Source organism: Terrapene carolina, unplaced genomic scaffold (assembly GCF_002925995.2).
Source record: "Terrapene carolina triunguis isolate 2854851 unplaced genomic scaffold, T_m_triunguis-2.0 Scaffold84, whole genome shotgun sequence".
Classification (NCBI taxonomy): domain Eukaryota; kingdom Metazoa; phylum Chordata; order Testudines; family Emydidae; genus Terrapene; species Terrapene triunguis.
In genome coordinates this window covers 18,353,316-18,375,341 of record NW_020664435.1, presented here as the reverse complement: position 1 = coordinate 18,375,341, position 22,026 = coordinate 18,353,316, and the positions used below count along the sequence as shown (strand labels likewise).

Genomic DNA, 22,026 nt, shown 5'->3' with positions numbered 1-22,026 from the left:
CCGCCCCCCCCCCCCCCCACGGTGCTCCAAGAGCTGCTTGAGGTAAGCGTCGCCTGGAGCCTGCACCCCTGAGCCTCTTCCCATGTCCCAACCCCCTGCCCCACCCCTGATCCCCCTCCCACCTCTGAAACCCTTGATCCCAGCCTGGAGCACCCTCCTGCACCCCAAACCCTTCATCCCCAGCCCCACCCCAGAGCCTGCACCCTCAGCCGGAGCTCTCCCCCTCTCCCCCTCCCGCACCCTGAACTCCTAATTTCTGACCCCACGCCGGAGTCCGAACCAGAGCCCTCACCTCCTCCCGCACCCCAACCCCAATTCTGTGAGCATTCATGGCCCGCCATACAATTTCCATACCCAGATGTGGCCCTCAAGCCAAAAAGTTTGCCCACCCTGGTATAAACAAACACACAAATTTTATTTTTAAATTCCTTTTTCCAGCTCCATTAAGGAGCGAGCAAACATTGACGACATGGTTTGGTCCAAGGATCTCAATAAATCAAATCACAGATAGTTTAAGTCTGTTTTGGAATCTTTATTGGTGTTTTTCTGGAAAGAGTTCTGATAGTTGTATTCCTTTTAGTATATTAAAAATTTCTTGTAATACAAATTAAAATTAGAATTTTTAAAAAATATATTTTACAGGAATTTGAAGATGACTATGTTGAGTTTAAAGCCAAAATCCTGGATTTTGACAGACGCCTTGGGTCAATCCTTTGTGTAGGATTTCTTGACTGTTCTGGTTTAGAATCCGCATTCAAGGTCAGTTCTGAACGAACATAACTATAAATCAATTCTTTGTTTAAAAGTCACCATGGTGCTAGATAATGGAGTTGATATTTTTAATTTTTAATCCAGACGAAATATTACTGAGTCATACAAGTGGCTCATTAATATTCTCAAATACTAGATATAAAGTATGATAATAATAGGTTCTCGAGTGCAATTCATCTTTAGGAGGTTATTCTAGGACATCTCTATTCAAGTTGAAAGTTGGAGACTAACGACCGTCAGCTCCTGTTGAAGTCAGTGGGAGTTTGTGAATGACTTCAGTGTGAGCAGGATCAGCCCTAATATTTTTAATACTACAGACATTTTTAATAAAGTTATGAATGCAAGTCCCTTCCAGACATGGATCCACAGTTAAGGCCTGCTCCAAAGTCCATTGAAATCAATGGAAAGGTCCCCATGTCAATGGCTTCTGGATCAGGCTCTTGTCCCCCTATCTCCAAAAGCACGTAAGTAAGTGTTTTATTTTTAAGTATATAAGTAGTTCCATTGGGCTCAATCCTGCAAGGTGATGAGAGTCTCCTGGCCTGAGGCAGAGGCGACGTGTTGGGAAGGGGGCATGCAGGATCACATGCCTCCCCAGATTTCTGCCTTCCATTTCCAGCATGGGGGGCTTGCACGGCAGAGCCATTACAGTGCTGGGGTCTCAGCAGGAACAGCTGAGTCCTGGGGATCTCCTTCACTCCAGCACTTAACTGAGGAGCAAAGAGGCTCCCTGTGCTAGCGCTGCACAGGGCTCCGGGCAGCTTTGGCACATGCAGGGCTCGGCTCCTCCTGGGCAGCGCCCTGTGTAGGAGGGTCTTGGACTTTCCTGGGGCCCTGGTGCAGCCAGAGGCAGTGAGGGAGGAAGAAGCCTGGTGGGCAGGCTGCAGGTGTGCTGAGCGCTCCTGCCAGGAGCTGGTTCTCTGCACAGTGCCGGGAGCAGGAGGTGCTCCATCAGGGGTTTATGGAGCAGCAGCAGGGGTGGAGGGCTGAAGGGCCAAAGCAGGGATGGGACAGTGAGGGTGGAGGCAGTGAGAAGGAGAGCATGCAAAGGGCCAATGGTGGGCAGCAGAGGCGACGTGTGGAGTGGTGAGGAGCCCCCCAGAACCTTTAAATTGTGCCCCCCTCTCTATCGACAATTACCTGTCGTCTTTGCCTGAGCGGCAGTTTAGCTCATCTAGCACTTCCCAGAAGTCCTCAGCCCCTTGGGGGAGTGGGCCCATAGAAAATTACAGCATCTTTGTACTTTTCTCATGGTTTATAAGCTTTTGTGAAGTAATCTTTTCTGGTATTTGTATATATGAGTACTTTTTAAAACATATGCACTATGCTTAGCTTATTTATCTGTTTTTTGTGGCAGTGGATTTTCTGTGAGTGGCATGTTTAGTACTATAGGTGGAAATTTGCCTTGGAGCCCCCAATTAATGTTTTCTGTGTTCTGTGCATTGAGTACAGAGGATGAAAGCAAAATAATCTCAAATGGAAAAATAGTTCTATGATTTTTTCACTTTGTCACTAAAACCTGCTGCTTTATCCAGCCTTTGAAGAACTATTTGTTTGGGTTTGGATTTTGTAATGTTAAACATAAGGTACAGAAAACAATAACTGTCAGGACAAAGTCAATACTGTGATTTGTTAGTCAGGTAGTAGCTACACACCATGTAGATTACACTCAAATTGTGTCAAGGTAGGTCTTATAAACTGTTTAATAAAGCACAGTGTGTCTAGGACAATTGTAGTTAATATTCAACTAAATAATTTGAAGTGCATTTTTCTAAGGTTGCCACCTTGGATGCAGTTGAATGTATGCTTTGTTGTAATTCCTTCTCTCCTTTTTAAAGTTATGCTATTTCTTCCAATGAATTTGGATGCGCTGAGCAGTGTTAGGAAGCAGGGTAGTTTTAAAAATCCAGTTAATGAGTAATTTATGGACTTTAGATCTCTTAACCTTTAAATACTCCAGGCATAGCATATGCCATGGAAACTGAATCTAATATCTTCACAGAATGTAGCTGTATATCCTGCTTCTGGATTGTCAAATAGTAGACTTTGTTTTAGAAAGGTATTAACCTACATAAGAACGGCTATACTGGGTTAGACCAAGTAGCCCAGATCTAGCCCAGTATCCTGCCTTCTGACAGTGGTCAATGCCAGTACTTGAGAGGGTGTGAACAGAACAGGTATTCATCAAGTGATCCATCCCTTGTCACCCATTCCCAGCTTCTGGCAAAACTGAGGCTAGGGATACCATCTCTGCCCATCCTGGCTAACAGCCATTGATGGACCTATCCTCCATGAACTTATCTAGTTGTTTTTTGAACCGTTATAGTTTTGGCCTTCACAACATCCTCTGGCAAGGAGTTCCCCAGGTTGACTATTCCTGGTGTGAAGAAATACTTCCTTTCATTTGTTTTAAACCTGCTGCCTATTAATTTCATTTGGTGACCCCTAGTTCTTGTGTTATGAGGAGTAAATAACACCTCCTTATTTACTTTCGCCACACCGGTCATGAATTTGTAGACCTCTACCATATTCCCCCCTTAGTCATCTCTTTTTCAGGCTGAAAAGTCCCAGTCTTTTCAATCTTTCCTCATACAAAAGCTGTTCCATCCCCCTAATCATTTTTGTTGCTCTTTTCTGTATCTTTTGCAATTCAATAGATCTTTTTTTTTGAGATGGGGTGACCACATCTACATGCAGTATTAAAGATGTGGGTGTAACATGGATTTATATAGAGGCAATATGATATTCTCTGATTTATTATCTATCCCTTTCTTGATGATTCCCAACATTCTGTTAGCATTTTTTGACTGCTGCTGCACAGTGAATGGATGTTTTCAGAGAACTATCCACAATGACTCCAACATTGCTTTCTTGAGTGGTAACAGTTAATTTAGACCCAATCATTTTGTAAGTATAGTTGGGATTATGTTTTTCAATGTGCACTACTTTGCCTTTATCGAGATTGAATTTCATCTGCCATTTTGTTGCCCAGTCACCCAGTTTTGAGAGATCCCTTTGTAACTCTTCGCAATCTGCTTTGGACTTAACTAAATTGAGTAGTTTTGTATCTGCAAATTTTCGTCTGCAAATTTTGCCACCTCACTGTTTTTACCCCTTTTCCCCGATAATTGATGAATATGTTGAATAATACTGGTCCCAGTATACAGAACCTTGGGGGACACCACTATTTACCTCTCTCCATTCTGAAAACTAGCCATTTATTCGTACCCTTTGTTTCCTATCCTTTAACCAGTTACCGATCCATGAGAGGACCCTTTCCTCTTATCTCATGACAACTTACTTTGCTTAAGAGACTTTGACGAGGGACCTTGTCAAAGGCTTTCTGAAAATCTAAGTACACTATATCCACTGGATCACCTTGTCCACATGATTGTTGACCCCCTCAAAGAATTCTAGTAGATTGGTGAGGAATGATTTCCCTTTACAAAAACCATATTTATTGTTCCCCAACAAATCATGTTCATCTATGTGTCTGATAATTCTCTTCTTTACTATAGTTTCAACCAGTTTGCCCGATACTGAAGTTACGCTTACCCGGCTGTAATTGCCAGGATCACCTCTGGAGCCTTTTTTAAAAATTGGTGTCACATCCTCCAGTCATCTGGTACAGAAGCTGATTTAAATGATAGGTTACATACCATAGTTACTAGTTCTGAAGGAACTCAAATGTGAAATTGCAGAACTCTTGGATGAATACCATCTGGCCCTGGTAACTTATTACTGTTTAGTTCAGGGGTGGGCAAACTACGGCCCGCGGGCTGGATCTGGCCCACCTGCCATTTTAATCTGGCCCTTGAGCTCCCGCTGGGGAGCGGGGTCGGGGGCTTGCCCCACTCCGGTGCTCCAGCCGGGAAGCAGGGTTGCCGTCCACTCCACGCGGCTCCCGGAAGCAGCGGCATGGCTCCCCTCTGGCTCCTACATGTAGGGGCAGGCAGGGGGCTCCAATCTGCATGCTTCCCCTGCCCTAAGCACTGTTCCCGCAGCTCCCATTGGTCTGGAACCGCGGCCAATGGGAGCTGCAGGGGCGGTGCCTGCAGACGGGGCAGCGTGCAAAGCCGCCTGGCCGTGCCTCCGCATAGGAGCCAGAGAAGGGACATGCCGCTGCTTCTGGGAACTGCTTGAGGTAAGCGCCGGCCAGAGCCTGCACCTCTGAGCATCCCCTGCGCCCCAATCCCCTGCCCCAGCCCTGATCCCCCTCCCGCCCTCTGAACCCTTTGATCACCCCTGGTTTAGTTTATCAATTTGTTCCAAAACCTCCTTTAATGACATCTCAATCTGGGACTGTTCCTCAAATTTGTCACCTAAAATGACAAATTTGGGAATCTCCCTCACATCCTCAGCGGTGAACACTGATGCAAACAATTAATTTAGTTTCTCCGCAATGGCCTTATTGTCCTTAAATGCTCCTTTAACACCTCGATCATCCAGTGGCCCCACTGGTTGTTTAGCAGGCTTCTTGCTTCTGATGTACTTAATTTTTTTTTTTTTTTTGCTATTACTTTTGAGTGTTTGGCTAGCTATTCTTCAAATCCTTTTCTGGCCTTCCAAATTATATTTTTACACGTCAGTTGCCAGAGTTTATGTTCCTTTCTATTTTTCTCAATAGGATTTAACTTCCACTTTTTAAAGGATGCCTTTTTGCCTCTCACTGCTTCTTTTACTTTGTTGTTTAGCCACAGAGGCACTTTGTTGGTTCTCTTACTATGTTTTTTAATTTGGGGTATACATTTAAGTTGAGCCTCTATTATGGTGTCTTTCAAAAGCTTCCCTGCAGCTTGCAGGGAACCTAAAACTAAATGTTTAGATGAACTAGGGGGATCACATTAGATCAGGAAACCAATGTCTCATCGGGAAAGGAGGAAGATCTCTGGACAGTGACAAAATGGAAGAGAGAAGATCTCAGAAAGATCAGAGCAGTCTGCAGGCTGGGATTTTGAAAGGAGTCTAAGGAAGTTACTTGCCCATCTTCATTTGAATTTGAAAATCCCAGTCCCATGGTTTTAAGTGACATATATTAAACATTCACACCAGAAGCCTTTTGCAGTGCACTCGTTTAGTACAATTTAATAGCATATTGGCAAATATGTAGGGCCAGATTCTCAACTGGTGCAAACTGGGGGTGTAGCTCCATAAAGATTTGGCCCACATGCTTCAGGAACGCTATTTTTGGTGTGAGATTTTCAGTGTGAAATAAGACTAAAAAGGTACTTTTAATACAAATTTGAAGTATTATAAATGATGGAATCTGACACTCTTTAATTTTTATAGCTTTTAGCCATCTTTGGCTATTTTCTAGAGAAACCTGTTATCATGAAGATTTTTAGCCCAAATTACAACATCTTACTGCAAATGTTTGATGAAGAGCTGGATAATTGCAAACACTTGTATGATGAGCACATTAGGCAGGTATGTAGCAAAGCAAAAATAAAAGCAATATTTTCCTGGTTTTTGTTAGGTATAGCCAATGAACTCTTAATTCATAATTGCTTGTATACTCATTTTGTTATATTAACGCTTGCAGGTGGAAGAGGGGAATGAAATAATAAACAAAAATATGCCATTTACTTCAGGAAACCTTAAATGGTCCAAAGCACTTCAAGAACGAATACAGACATTCTGGTCAAACTTCTTGTATCTGTCTCACCGGTGAGTGTTCACACTCAGTTATTTATGACTGTAGCATTAACAGCCCTTGAACATGGCATTGCCAATTATTGGTGAAAAAGAGTAATTTGTTTATGTAAGGGTTGTCTGTCTCTCTCCCAGGAATCTACCAAATATGCATTGCTTACATGATATGATTTTTCAGATTTGTAAATATTGTCTTAAGGTAAAGGGACCTCCATGGCTTTAGCAATTTACTTCATTTTTTTTTCACTGTAATAACAAGATTTGAGAGATGGAGACGTTTTGTTATCAGACTAGAATTGACAAGAACTCCAAACATAACTATTGTTTAAAAAAAAAAAAAAAAGGCTGTATTTGTAGATGAAATTTTTGTGTCTTCACATACAATTTTATTATTTATTTTTATTATCATAGCACCTGAGAGCCCCAGTCATGGACCAGGATCCACTTTTAAAAGAGGCCTCTAAAATTACACGATAATCTTGCATGCCATTTTAGTGTAAATGTTTTTCTATGTGCATAATCTTTGATGTTAAAACAAAAATAGCATGTATATGAAATGTTGGGCACAGTTTTAGAGGCTGTATTGTGGCCCCTTTGCAACTGTGGCACTTTTTTATTTACCTCCTTGTTTGTGCATTGGAATTGTTGATGTCAATACAAGTTGAGGAACAGTTTTAGGGCCTGAATCTGCAAAATGATCCACGCATATAGAACCTTGAGCCAATGCAGCTCTCTTTGCAGGTTTGGGGCACTCAGTAGTAAGTGCTGATACACACAGAGTATGGGTATCCTGTACAACCTCAGAATTGCTTTTTAATATTTGTAAAAAGTGTTGTCTGAGTGAATCACAAACAAAGCAAAGCTGAGAACATCTTAGCTTTTGAGACAACACTGACTTGTACTCTGTTTAAGCAAAAAATTATTCTACATGAGTAAAAATTTCAAAAGTGCCTAAATGGGACTTTGGGGTGTTCAAAACCCACACTGGGGCTAAGGAGTAGACTCTGCCCCACTGCACCTGCAGAGCCTGCTGCAGCAGGAGCTTCAAAGAGAGCCAGACAGTTCAGAAGGGAGGCAGACCAGATAAGAAGGACAGACCTATCTTGAGAGCTCCCGAGCAAAGGCACAGCAGAAGCCCTTACTGCAAAGAGGGGCCTGCAAGGAGCAGTTATCCCAGGCCCTAGAAGAGGGTCCAGGGAGGAGACCTAGGAGAGAGGTAGCTGGGAGCTTTCTCTCTTGGGCTGAGGACCGAAAGAAGCTTGGGAGATGAAGTCCTGAACTGGGAGCCTGACTGAGTCAGAGGCTAATCAGGGACCGCAGCCTGCCCGAAGCCCTGGATAAAGGCAGAGTGTGATAGCCCCAGGTGAGAAGGGGGAGAGGGCACAATCTGTGACCTTGGACCAGTGTGAAGCTGAGCTGAAGTTTGTTGTTTTTTCTATTTTCTGTTTAAGTAAAGAACGTGGAGGCCTTGTGGGAAGCAAGTGGTAGGAGGTGGCCCAGGGCCAGGGAGGCAGTCGTGAAGCAGTCTGAGGTGTTTGCTGCCTCTGCCTTGCATAGGGCCCTGGGGTTGGAGCCTGGTGGAGAGGGAGGACCTGGAGTCCCGTAACTTCTGAAGTTCCTTTTTGAGGTAGCGGCATAAATTCCTCTCCTCTCCCACTTGGAGAGGAGTTGAGGACAGAGACACTATGAGCCCTGAGTCAAGAACATGCCAATCCAGTGGGCTGAAGACACTTCCTTTTGTGGGGATGTTGGACTTCATATAGACGGGAGAGAGCTGGCACCCAGTGACCTAAATGCTAGGCAGCACCACTGGTAAGCCCAGCCCCTGTGACAGGGCTTACGTCACTTAGGTTGTTTTAAATGTTTGTATCCTAGCTCTTCAGTTCCAATATATACTTTTTAATGTGAGGCAACATCATGGATGGAGTGTTCCACTAAGAGAAAAATATATGTACTTCAATAGTGAAACAGAAACCAGCACTATTCTGAGATCAGTGTGGGACAGCCTTTTGGAATATTGGGCAATAGGTACAACCACTGAGGAAGGTGAGGGAGCGTGCCTTCTCCCTTCCACACAGCTTTTTTTTTTATTGTCCTCAGTGAGGCTGTTAGGTCTAATGCATTCTCACTCTTGGTCTCCATTCAACTTTTTATGTGGTTTGGCTGATGAGACCAGAATTAACTAAGAAAATATTTAGAAACAGAGGACATTGTTAAAATTTAGAGAATGTCAGAAGTGAGACTTTTGCATCTAAATTTATTTGGCAATGTTATTGTTAACTATTAATGAATAAAATGGATTGAGTGATTTGTTTCTCTCCCAGAATCCTGGAAGGTCCTGAGACTGCTTTAGTTTATCAGAAATACATAGAGATGTTAACTTTAATTGACCAATTTGAAGAGCAGATCTATTGTGAATGGAAATCTCAGGTGGATGAAGTTTGTCAATTTAATTTAGATCAGCCACTGATTAAACGCAATCCTGAAAATGGTCTCCTAAGTGTGAATTTTGACTCTAAGGTACGATATAAAGTATTACAATTAAATGTGTGTTGTCCAGTGTTTTTTCCCCGTGAATTAGAAACGTTAACAGAATTATAAATCGGGAATATTCCTAAAGTGAAATTAATATTTCAGTATATGATTAAATCACAATGCTTGGGGAAAATCCCTTTGTTTTATGCTACAGTTCCTATGATTGTTTATATTATTGTCTTAGTTTTTCAGTTGGAAAATATGGTTGCCCTGTGCCAGCATTGGAGAGAATTTTCACCTTCAGAAATAAAGAAGGCAGTTGTAGTATTGAATGCTTTCTCTAGAGACAGTTGGAGGATAATAATAATAGTTGGTAGTTACCTTACAGTATAGATAGCACTTTAGATTGCTAAACCCTGCCCGATCTCATCCTCACGCTCCTGGATCTAATTGAAAGAGGTTCTATTCTACAGAGGTTCTTATAACATGCTCACCACCATAGTATCTGAGCACCTTACTATCTGAGGTTACACACAGAATTAAACAAAAAACACGTATCTTCTGAAAGGAGATTTAAAAAAAGATAATACTACTTTGTTTCTTATAGCTAGTGGCTTTGTTGAGAGAGGTGACGTATCTCCTGATGTTGAATCGATCTGATATTCCAGATTCTGCATTAGCAATATATGAGAAAAGGAACATTTTTGCTAAGGTTTGTGCTTTCAGGAAGTATGAAATATATCCTTTTTATTGCAAAGTTTTGCTCTGTGTGTGTGTGTGTGTGTGTGTGTGTGTGTGTGTGTGTGTGTATGCTCGCTCTACTTGTTCTTCTGTTCAATATGGTTGAAATGTAACTTTCGTTGCATAATCTGGGGTAACCGGGTTTTGTGTGAAGAACTCTGCAGGAGACAAAATAGATCCTGCAACTGGCAGGAAGGTAATGGGGTTGTAGCATAGCTTGGAATAGTGGCTAGAGCAGGGGTGGCCAACCTGTGACTCCGGAACCGCATGCGGCTCTTCAGAGGTTAATATGCAGCTCCTTGTATAGGCACTGATTCCGGGGCTGGAGCTATAGATGCTAACTTCCAATGTGTTGGGGGGTGCTCACTGCTCAACCTCCTGCTCTGCCCCGAGCCCTGCCCTCACTCCACCTCTTCCCCTAAGGCCCCTGCCCCTTCCCCTTAGCCTACCATGACCTCGCTCCTCCCCCCCCCCATAGCCTCCTGCACATGTGAAACAGCTGATTGCGGTCGGAGGGGGGAGTAGGTGTTGATTTGTGTGGGCTGCCGGCAGGCGGGAGGCTCTGGGGAGCAGATGGGGGGCTGCTGACGTATTACTGTAGCTCTTTGGCAATGTACATTGGTAAATTCTGGCTCCTTCTCAGGCTCAGGTTGGCCACCCCTGGGCTATCCACACAGGCAGATCCAGTTCAGGTTGGCAGATCCACTTTAACTGCATAGTTAAAGTGTGGATCCAATAGCTCCTTGACTCGTCCAGCTCCATGGTCCCCCACAACCCATTTCATGCTGTCCCATTTGGGGCCAGAATGGTTCTCCTTTCCAATGAACAGGGGTACGGTGGCCCTACTGAATAGCTGCTTTGCCAACATAAGAGCCATGTAGGCATTCAAATGGCACTGGGGGCCCTACTTTAGAGGAATTTTACCATATGAATGTCTTTTTACACCAACAGTATATTGGAAATCTTGAACTCATTGTTCAGTGGTACAATAAACTTAAACAGACTGTTCTGGAGGTTGAATATCCTCTGATTGAAACTGAGCTGAGAGCCATTGATGGTCAGTTAAGAGAAGCAGAAGAAGTGTTCACGTGGCAGAAAGAGAATTGCTGGAAATATATTGAACAAGTGAAAGCTACAGTGTATGACTTGGAGCAGAGAGTTCAACAGTCAAAGGAGAATATTAAAACAATTCAGCAGATTATGAATGCATGGGCAGAACACACACTCTTATCCAGGAAAGATAATAGGAAAGATGCTTTGTTAAGTCTGGAGGATAAAGAAGATAGACTTGCTAAGAAATACAAATTTCTAAAAGAGGATGGCTACAAGATTCATCAGCTTGCTGAGGTAATTTCTGCAATAATCATACATGGTTTCTAGATCTAATCTTTCTAAAAAAACCTATTTTAATTATTATTATTCATAACCACACTTGTATTAATAGTATCCTGCAAAGAATGTGTTAATTTAAAGGATAAGTGAGGGTATATCTAGAGTAGCAAGAAGAGGTTAAATATTTGGCGTTCTATAATCTGCAAATTGTTAGCATTCAGTTAAATTCGCTGATGTATAATTGACTGTTCAATTATTGAAATAGTTATACAAATTACATAACAGTCCCTTTAAAATTAACACATATTTAAAGACAAATAGGGACAAGATGGAAAAATAATCTTGACACTGATTGAAATTAGCATTGCTTTTTATTTCATTAGATGAGGAATTATTGTCTAGATTGAATTACGCACAGCCATTGTCTCAGTTTTGTTACCCTGGTGCCCTGTGCTAAATTTTTCCTTTGACATCTATAGGTAAAATCACCTTTGCAACTGGAGCTATATTATAGTCTGTTTCAGAGGGCATATTTATAAAATAATTTCTTTCTAAATTTGAAGATTACATGAGTTATGTACTTAATTAAAAATACATCGTGTTTTATTTCCCTGTTATTTATGAATGCTAAATAAAATGTAACAACCCCCCCCCCCCCACAAAAATTCCTCAAACATCAGGTGTTGTGCCACACAACTACCGGTAATCTGCAAGAAAGTAACTTTCTGTATCGAAGTCCTGACATGAAAAAAGATTTCCCACCCCAATTACTTGCCCCCTTTTTTGCTGACTTCCTTGAAAGTTCTCTGCTTGTTTGTTTCTGACACAAATTGTATGTCAGATGAAAGAGAAAATAGACTTTTTCTTTATCCAATAACTCTTTTTTATGCCATTATCTTGAAACTATCTTCTGGTCCATATTCTAATCTGTTTATTGATAGTGTCAAGTAAAGAGTTGTTTTTATTTAAGAACTAGACCAGATGAGGATTTTTATCTTTTTGAAAATATTATATGTAGATAAACCTAATAAGGGCTTACACTGGAGTGCAGAACAAGCAGTGATATGCTGTAATAGTGTGCAGTGATATTCTTTCAACATGGTGATGCTCCATTGTAATTCAGGCCCTGAACTGCAATCTGATACATACAGAAACCCTGTCCCTGCACAGAGTTCCACTGACATCAAGGGGGCTGCAGACAGGTGCAAGGTCCACCCAGGCAGATCAGATTTTAGGATCAGGGCCATATTTGTTACAATGGGTATCACTGGAATCTTATTTTGTCCTAGTACTTACCACATGAAATGGCATTGAAGCAGTTAAATATTTTGAATGACAAATCATTTGCACTAGATAATTGTATGATTAAAACATTTTGTAACTTGTTTTTTCTTTCCCAGGAAAACTTAAAGCTCTTCAAAGCAGATTCCTCCTCAGACTCTTGGAAGATTTATATAGAGTACATTGATGACTTTATAGTTGATGGTTTCTTTAACACAATAATGCACAATTTAGACTTCTTCTTGGAGAACACAGAGAAGGGTTTGAAGCCTGCTCCATTTTTTCAGGCACAAATGATCCTTAGCGCCCCGGAGATCGAATTTAAACCTTCACTTGATAAAGAGGCTGGAGATGGCTTTTATGACCTAGTAGAAGAACTTTTGAGCAATGTTTTCAAAATGTCTGCCCAGGTGAAAAGAGTAGCAGCACACTTGCAAGTAGAAAATTACCAGGTATTTTATACTTTCTCCATATACATGGGAGTAATGGATCTAATTTAATTTAAAATAAATGCGGATTGCAAAATATTTGAGCTCCACAATTAATGCATCATTGTGAGGGAGGGACCACAAGCCTCAAAGCTGGGCCCAAAGGCAGCGCTCAGGTCACGACTGCTACCCAGCAATTCAGTACCCGAGTAACTATGTAAAGGTCCAGGGAAGGTCCACAAAGTGACCTTTTCTTTAACCAAAGCTTAATCAGTTGTGGAGATGAGGAGGGCAACATCCTCTACCTGGAGAATTGAATTCTATTAATTCCCTGAGATGTTCAGCCTCAACTAACTTGCTGAAGATCTCCATTCCTCTTTTGAAATAACTGTTTTTTTTCAGTTCTGTATATGGCATAGTATCCAGAAATATAGAGAGCTGCCCAGATTGTTTGTTTATGGAATCATTGAAATGTAGGGCTGGAAGGCTCCTCAAACGGTTATCTAATCCAGCCCTTGCACTAAGGCTGGACCAACTATACTTAAACAATCCCTGACAGATGTAGCTTTGCAGTTTTTGGTGGCAGTGGTGATGGGGATTCCTGAGTTTTGCAGTCATATAGCAAGTGTAAACTAGCTAATGATTTATGTATTAATATTAACACAATACTTAATATAGTTGGTTTACAGCTGTAAAATAACTACTTCTCTTTTCATGCCTAGAGCGATATGGACAACATGTTAGATCTATCTGAGATCAGGCAGGAGATTATGGACAGAGTGGCAGATGTAATCAGGAAAGCCCTGGACTACAGAAATTCTCTGGACACCTACGCTTATCTCTGGGTAGATGACAGGGCTGAGTTTATGAAGCAGTTTCTGCTGTATGGTCATGTTTTAACTTCTGAAGAGATAGAAGCTCATGCCGATGAGGGAGTGCCTGAACAGCCGCCTACTACTGAGCAGTTTAAAGAACAGGCAAGCAAGCAGATATTCATTTGCAGCTTTAACTTACTTTATATTTGAGTGAGACAAGGTAGGTGAGGTAATATCTTTTATTGGACCAATGTCTGTTGGGGAAGGGACAGGCTTCTGAGCTATACAGCGTTTTTCAGGTTTGGGGAAGGATATCCATGTCTGAGCTAAATACAAGTTGGGACAGATGAAGCATAAGGGGTAAGGCATGTTGTAAGAGGCCACTTGAAATGGAGTGGGCAATAAGGGTTAGATTGCTCTGCGAAAGAGTTTTGAAGTGGGCTGCTAAGGGTTAGCAGGCAGTGGTGTGTTACAAATTGTTGTAGTGAGTTTAAAACCAGTGTCTCTGAGTTCATAATTTTTAGTGTCTGGCAGCATTATCAATTTAAGTTCCCAGGCTCACCTTTTATTGTGCAGGTTTCCTTTGAGGATGAGTATTGAAAGACCAGATGTGGAGTGATTGTTTTGTGAAAAGTGTTCGCCTACAATTGATATGGTGTTTTTGGCTTTATCATTTTTCTGTGTGAGTTCATTCGAGAGTGTAGTGATTGTCTGGCTTCACCCACATAGTAGTTATTGGAGCATTTGATGCACAGGATGAGGTATACTATATGTTGTAGGCACATGTAGGACATGTGGATCTTGAAAGATGTGTTTGGGGGGGGGTGTTGATCATTGTAGCAGTGGAGATATGTCTGCAAGTTTTGCATCGGTTGTTCTGGCAGGAAGCACCTAGTGCTGCTCTAAGTTGGTGTGTCCTGGTCTGTGGGGAGCTTGCTCCTGATCATGAGTTTGGTGAGGTTGGGGGGTTGTTTGAAGGCCAAAAGAGGGAGTTTTGAAAAGTTTTTTTTTTTCAGGATGTGGTCCCCATCAAGTATGGGTTGTAATTATTTGATGATATGTTTGTGTATGTAATATAATCTTTTATCTGCTGTAGATTGACATCTATGAGAATCTTTACATTCAGATGAGCAAGTTTGAAGACTTCAGAACATTTGAAAGCTGGTTTAAGGTGGATATGAAACCTTTCAAAATGAGTTTGTTAAACATTATTAAGAAATGGAGCTGGATGTTCAAAGAACATCTTTTGAGATTTGTCATTGGCAGGTAAAAATGCATCCTATTTTTTTTTTTTTCAGAATAATTCTAACTTGCTATTTTCTTCTTAAGTCATTAATATCTATTAAATAATGTAATGCTTCAGTGAGCTGAATTTTGCTCCGATTTACACTCTGTGCAACCCTATTACCTTAAACTTGTGTGACAGGCTGTACATCCAGGCAGAATTTGTGCTAGTGCAGCTAATGTGCAATCTTAAAGCTGGGTGTGTTAAAATATTTGTGTCTAATGGGATAGACTTTTAACAGTGTTTTTTTAATTAGGTGTAAATGACCTGACTTTCAAAACTGCTGAGCACTGGCAAATCTCATTGCTGTCAATCTAAGCTGCAGGAGCTCAGCACCTTTTAAAGTCAGGCCAAAACTGTTTTAGGATACTCTGAATGCAAAAGGTAAGTAATCATAATGGAAATTAATTTTAAAGCTTGTACATTGGATCACATTCATTTAAAAAAAGGTTTTCAGAGTTGAAATCTTATTTTCTTCTCTTTGATAGTCTGACTGACCTAGAAGAGTTCATAAAAGTGACAGATACTGGACTCCAAAAAGAAGTGAATGAAGGAGATGATAATCGACTAGTAGAAATCATGGGGCATCTCCTGGCTGTGAGAGACAGACAGACATCTACTGATGAGCTCTTTGAACCTCTAAAAGAGACTATTACACTGTTGGAAAGCTATGGACAGAAGTTGTCAGACCAAGTTTATGTCCAGTTAGAGGTATTGTAGGATTAAAAATAAAAAAGAATACTCTGTACTTATGTATGTATATGGCCCCCCCACCATTCTATCTGAGCATTTCACAATCATGTAGAAATTTATAATTGCAGTCACTTTCTTCCCAGCCATAGGAAAAGTAGCTCTTATTAAAATTTTAAATTATTTGTTTTCTTTGCGTGTGAAGAACTTATTGAGGGGAAAACCAAGTCAGAGAACTTTTTGCAATTAGTTCTGAACAGAGTGAGGACCATAGTCCATTTTTGCCACCTCAGACTGAGAGTTCCAAAGACTAGGTCCAGCTCCTGTGAAAGTTCTGTCTCCTGCACTTGGAAGCCACTCCCTAGTAACTGGCTTTTCATGGTTCCAGTGAAATATGGCTATTATGATCACGGCTGGAGAAGGAGCTTCTCAGGCAGCTAGGGCCAATCCCATGAAAGACTTGGAATATCAGGACAGAAACCTTGCACTGAACTGTGGATTCTATGAGGAGTCAGTGGAGTGATGAGCTCATAATGGTCAGTGTTGATAAATAGGCTATTGCATTTTGTACCATTTGGAACTTTTTCAGGTTGTGTGGCTTCAAAGACAATCAAGCTTCAAGTGTGGAAGGGATAGCTCAGTGGTTTGAGCATTGGCCTGCTAAACCCATGGTTGTGAGTTCAATCCTTGAGGGGGCCATTTAGGGATCTGAGGCAAAAATCTGTTAGGAATAGTACTTGGTCCTGCTGTGAAGGCAGGGAACTGGACTCAATGACCTTTCAAGGTCTCTTCCAGTTCTATGAGATAGGATATCTCCATATAATTAAAAAAAAGGGTTATATATGCATGGGTCACTGTACCAAGGTCTGAGGCTGATAGAATGAGGTGCAATCTTCTGGTCAATTGCTGATGGAAATTGGTGCTTTTTGACACCATGTTAATTTGGGCATTCAATAGCATTGAGGAGTATGAAAAGACTCCAAGACTGCAAACTAGGGCAGATGCCTTCGCTATAATATTCCTATTATTGAGGGCAAGTTTTCCAAAGAGCTTCCCTCTTCCTACCAACATCTCAGTCTTGTCTAGAAAACTTTGAAATTTAAATTTGAAATTTCTCTTGGGGGTGGGGGGGTTGAGACAAAGGAATTTGCATAAAATATTTTAAATTTCCTATCTCAGTACAAAAACAGCATTTCATGCACAAAATTCTGAGTTCTAAAATGGTCTGGAACAACATGTGAACTTCTTTTGGAATGAGAAGTTACTTTTGTAGCGGTTTATAGTGAGATCAGCAGCTAATAGATAGGCAATACACATCCTGTTTTCCAAAACTCCATTTGGCTTGTCACATGTATTTTTACTTGCATTTATGAAATGCAGTAGGGGGACCTCTTTGTTACTAGTAAGTTCTTAGCACCCATGACTCATCTTAGGGTGCGTACCCCCTCTGTCTGCCTATTGGGGAGTCAGAAATTCATCTAGAAAGCATTCCAAACACTTATCAGTAACAAACAGTCAACTTTATCAGCAATGTCTCTGTGTCTATTCCTGGGGGAATTCTGCATCACAGCATGTGCACAGAATTCATGTCCTCTGTAGATTTCTTTGCTTCCCCATCAGAACGGTCACATGCCCCTCCCTGGCAACACAGGCAGGTTAGTTCGGGCACCTGGAGCAGCCAATAGAGATGTAAATCACTGCCCGAGATTGGGGGGCTGTGCAGTTAGGTGTGTGTGTGTGAGAGAGAGAGAGAGAGAGGGACACACTCTGTCCCTGTCACTCGCTATTGCAGCAGGCTTGGTATGGAGAGGCAGGGCTTTGGGGTGTTACTGGGGAGGTAGGCGTGGGACAGGCACTATCCCCTCAGGCAGAGCAGAATCTAGCAGCCTGCCTGCTTAGTGAATTGTTCCCATTCTCTTTGTGAATTCCCTGAGGAGTATAAAACAGGTGTAAAGTTTTGAGGCTCCTTTACATTGACAGAGTGATGTAAAGGACAGTACGGCCTTATAAATTCTTATGTTGCTTTCATGATTAGAACTGGTCTACATTTTTGGACTGAAAAAATTTCCTATCAGAATATGCTCCATGAACTGTTTGCTACTGACCTTTCTGGAGATAGTCAGTAGCCAATATAAATTGTGAGTTTTGATTCACCAGCCCTCACTTGCTCTTCAGTTGCCTGTGATGTAACACTGAGCACATGGCTGCATATATTTGTTGACTAATAACTAGAAATAAAGGGTCAAACCTAGTTACATTACTGTTAGGCAAGCGGGTTTGGGGATTTCCTCCAATGTTCCCCACTCTCATTCTCCATCCATTGTATTGTAGTTTAAATAAATTACCAAAATAATTGAAACCAGAGTGATTATATTGTATTATTTTGACAAATAAAATATGCAGAATTTTGCAGAATTTTATATTGTGTGCAGAATTTTTAATTTTTTGGTGCAGAATTCCCCCAGGAGTATATGTGTCAGTCCCAGACAAAGGTTACCTTCACTTCCTTGCTGAGGCTAGGCAGCTTTCTGTGTGATCTTTTTTATAGCAGCTTTCATCTGTCCCTCTCTCTCCCAGCACAAACAAAACTGCTGCCAGCTGCTGCCATATCTTATCCAGCTTTTGTGCCAGCTTCAGCCTCTCAGTCACCGAGTGAAGCATCTCATTCCCTTTGAGCTCTGTCTGATTCCTACATGCAGTGCAATGCAGGCTTGAAGAACCACATGCTTAGGCTGCCTTGGGTTTGTCCTTGAGCCCAGAGCTGATTCGCTGCTGGCTGTGTCCCTGCTGCTATTACCATAGCCAATTGGTGCTCATGTCACTGTGTGCTGTATCTTCTTCCCAGGAGAGCTTGCCACAGGAAGTTGAGCCTGCCATTTCTCTGCCTACCTCCTGTTTGCTCATTTCCCTCCCACCAATGAGAGGGCCAGGACCAGCTTTCATAGCACTGTCCTTGTTTTTTGGAGTGGGGTTTCCCACCTCCCCAGAAATGTAGCAAATTTATCTTTTCCACTTTGATCTGGCTGCCAAACTACAGATAGCCTGTGTTTCTTATAAAGGGTAATGTGTCATTGTTCTGCTAAGAAGCTCTTGCCTAGAAGAAACTAACGTGAAAAATTAGCAATCTGGAACTCATATTTTCCTCAAGGGTAGATCTTCCATGAAAAACTGAAAATTAACTTATTAATTTTAAAAGAACTTAATCTTGTCTTAATTGCATTTACAGAAGTTAATTGTTCATTGCCCTATTTGCTTCAGCTGAATGCACGAGTTTTAGCTACACTTAATCGCTTGACCCAGTGATTCCAGCATCACAGTTACAATGTTTTCATTAGACTACCAAATCATTGCATTATCTTACTGAGTCATTTCTGGAAATTACTTTTCTTTATACTCTTCCCCTCCCCCTCGGCCCCTCACCCCTCCATATCAAACTTCTCAAAATCTTTTGTTGTGATATCTAGAAGTCATCAACCAACTACTGTTGACTTGGTTGCTGATTTTTATGGATATAACTTCTGGAAAAAACTTTCAAATGACTAAGAACCATCAAAGTTGTGCACACAGCAAAAATATGTAACCATATGATCTTATTCTTGTTAACTTCATCCTCTTCCTCTCCAATAATTTCTTATGCTTACTTAATCATAGGACTGGAAGGGACCTTGAGAGGTCTTGTAGTCCAGTCTCCTGCACTCCAGGCAGGACTAAGTATTATCTAGATCATCCCTGACAGGTGTTTGTCTAACCTGCTCTTTAAAATCTCCAGTGACTGAGATTCCACAACCTTCCTAGGCAATTTATTCTAGTGCTTAACCACCCTGACAGTGAGGAAGTTTTTCCTAATGTCCAACCTAAACTGCCCTTGCTGCAATTTAAGCTCGTTGCTTCTTGTCCTATCCTCACAGGTTAAAGAGAACCATTTTTCTCCCTCCTCCTTGTAACAACCTTTTTATGTACTCAGAAACTGTTATCATGTCCCCGTTCAGTTTTCTCTTCTCCAGACTAAACAAACACGATTTTTTTCAATCTTTCCTCATAGATCATGTTTTCTAGACCTTTAATCATTTTTATTGATCTTCTTTGGACTTTTTCCAATTTGTCCACATCTTTCCTGAAATGTGGTGCCCAGAACTGGACACAATACTCCAGTTGAGGCCTAATCAGTGTAGAGTAGAGCAGAATAATTACTTCTCATGTCTTGCTTACAACACTCCTGCTAATACATCCCAGAATGTTTGCTTTTTTTTTTTGCAATAGCGTTACACTGTTCACTCGTATTTAGCTTATGATCCACTACAACCCCCAGATCCCGTTCCACAATACTCCTTCCTAGGCAAACATTTTCCATTTTGTATGTGTGCAACTGATTGTTCCTTTTGAAGTGGAGTACTTTTGCATTTGTCCTTATTGAACTTCATCCTACTTACTTCAGACCATTTGTCTAGTTTGTCCAGATCATTTTGAATTTTAATCCTATAATCCAAAACACTGGTAATCCCTCCCAGCTTGGTATCGTCCGCAAACTTTGTAAGTGGCCATTATCTAAATCATTTATGAAGATATTGAACAGAACTGGACCTGGAACTGATCCCTGTTGGACCCCACTTGATCTGCCCTTCCAGCTTGACTGTGAGCCACTGATAATTACTCTCTGGGAATGGTTTTTTCCAACCAGTTGTGCACCCACCTTTATAGTAGCTCCATCTAGGTTGTATTTCCCTAGTTTGTTTATGAGAACATCATGTGAGACAGCATCAAAAACCTTACTAAAGTCAAGATATACCACATCTACTGCTTCTTGTTATCTATTTGTTGCACCATATTTCAAATTAGATTAATTTTTCAGGGCAGGGATTTCACGTGTGTGATTGTGTATGTATAGCATAATGGGCCTTAATCCTGACTAGACTGGATCTAGACTGTTCTCAGTGATACCTGATGACAGAACAAGGAGTAATGGTCTCAAGTTACAGTGGGGGAGGTTTAGGTTGGATATTAGAAAAAACTTTTTCACTAGGAGGGTGGTGAAGCACTGGAATGGGTTACCTAGGGAGGTGGTGGAATCTCCTTCCTTAGAGGTTTTTAAGGTCAGGCTTGACAAAGCCCTGGCTGGGATGATTTAGTTGGGAATTGGTCCTGCTTTGAGCAGGGGGTTGGACTAGATGACCTCCTGAGGTCCCTTCCAATCCTAATATTCTATGATTCTATGATTCTGACTGCACTATTACAATAGTATAGCCCCTGAATGGCCTCTGAATCTCTGATATGTCGAGACAATGAGAGTTCACTGCTCCAGTCACTGTGCAAGAGGTGCCCAGTACCTAATAGATTAGGTTTTATGTGATTATACTTAAATCTACATGGAATGGCCTAGTGAAGTACATTTTAGTTATTCTGTATTTTCAGAAAAGTTTGTGACTTATTGTGCTGCAGCTATTAAAATCAATCCTACCAAGCCACTGCAAGGAAAAAACCCTGCCACATGTAACTTACTATTAAAATGTCCTACGCAATTTCTTTGTCCAAAAGAGCTGAGTTGTGAAATAATAATGAAAGTTAATTGTTCCCTGAATATTAGATAGATTTGGGGTCATATCAACAGTTTGTGTAGATGGTTTCTAAGTGATCTATTCTGCTGTGTGAAATGTTAAAGGTCTCATATGAGATAATTTTACATTGTTCAACAGGAATTGCCTGAAAAATGGAATACCACCAAAAAAATTGCTGCGTCTATAAAGCATGAAGTGGCTCCTCTTCAGACTTCTGAGGTCACACTGATCAGGAAAAAATGTGCTTCATTTGATGTAAGCCAAACTCTGAATTCAGTTTTCTAACATGTTTCCGATGAGAATAAGATCATTGACATAATTTATTGCCTGTATTTCTTTTCATCAGGGGAAGCAGATAGAATTCAGAGAAAGATTTAGAGTGGAAGCTCCCTTTTGCTTTGATGCAAAAAATCCGTATGTACTTCTAGATAAGGTAATGGGAAAATCACAGAAATGCACATTTTCCTAGAAATCTTTCAGTATAAAATTAAAGTTTCAGTTTATGCATTAGAATAATTGCACATTTTGTATTTGACATGGAACCAATAGAGCTTGAGATTTAACTGCTGTATTTCTATCTGTAGCTCTTAAAACCACTACCAAAAACATATTGCATTTGTTTTTTATTTTTACTGTGTACTTGCATGTTCCATTAAAAAGTATTAGTGTGGTGCACTATTAAATGCAATTTGTACTATGTATTCTTTTTGAAGGAACATGCAAGCATACTGTACCATATAGTACAAAATGCATACAAAGGTGCATCACACTGATGCTTTTATATATAGTACCATTTCAGGGTTTTTTTTTTAAATTTTTACTCACTTCGCAGAACAACTTTATACTGATAATGAGAAAAGTGACTTGTTCAGAGGGGCAAAATTTGTGTATTTATTACAAGAAATCAAAAAAACAATGATACATTAAGTGAAATTCTACATTGTAGTCCCTATGTTTTTGTGTATATACGTATGGAATATAAATGTGTATACTACCTTGTAGTC

The 22,026-nt window shown here is 40.9% G+C and overlaps 1 protein-coding gene across 1 annotated transcript in view; it reads left to right on the top strand.

The window, feature by feature from the left end:
- Window positions 1–22,026, top strand: part of DNAH11 (dynein axonemal heavy chain 11) — a 278,248-nt gene that overhangs the window by 52,643 nt on the left and 203,579 nt on the right. The window contains exons 9-20 of the mRNA XM_026649417.2: window positions 643–759; window positions 6,061–6,198; window positions 6,314–6,438; window positions 8,748–8,943; window positions 9,506–9,610; window positions 10,591–10,986; window positions 12,372–12,704; window positions 13,403–13,657; window positions 14,592–14,761; window positions 15,269–15,491; window positions 21,161–21,277; window positions 21,369–21,455. Of these exons, the coding sequence (XP_026505202.1) occupies window positions 643–759; window positions 6,061–6,198; window positions 6,314–6,438; window positions 8,748–8,943; window positions 9,506–9,610; window positions 10,591–10,986; window positions 12,372–12,704; window positions 13,403–13,657; window positions 14,592–14,761; window positions 15,269–15,491; window positions 21,161–21,277; window positions 21,369–21,455 (2,262 nt within the window). The remainder of the gene's footprint in view (window positions 1–642; window positions 760–6,060; window positions 6,199–6,313; window positions 6,439–8,747; window positions 8,944–9,505; window positions 9,611–10,590; window positions 10,987–12,371; window positions 12,705–13,402; window positions 13,658–14,591; window positions 14,762–15,268; window positions 15,492–21,160; window positions 21,278–21,368; window positions 21,456–22,026) is intronic.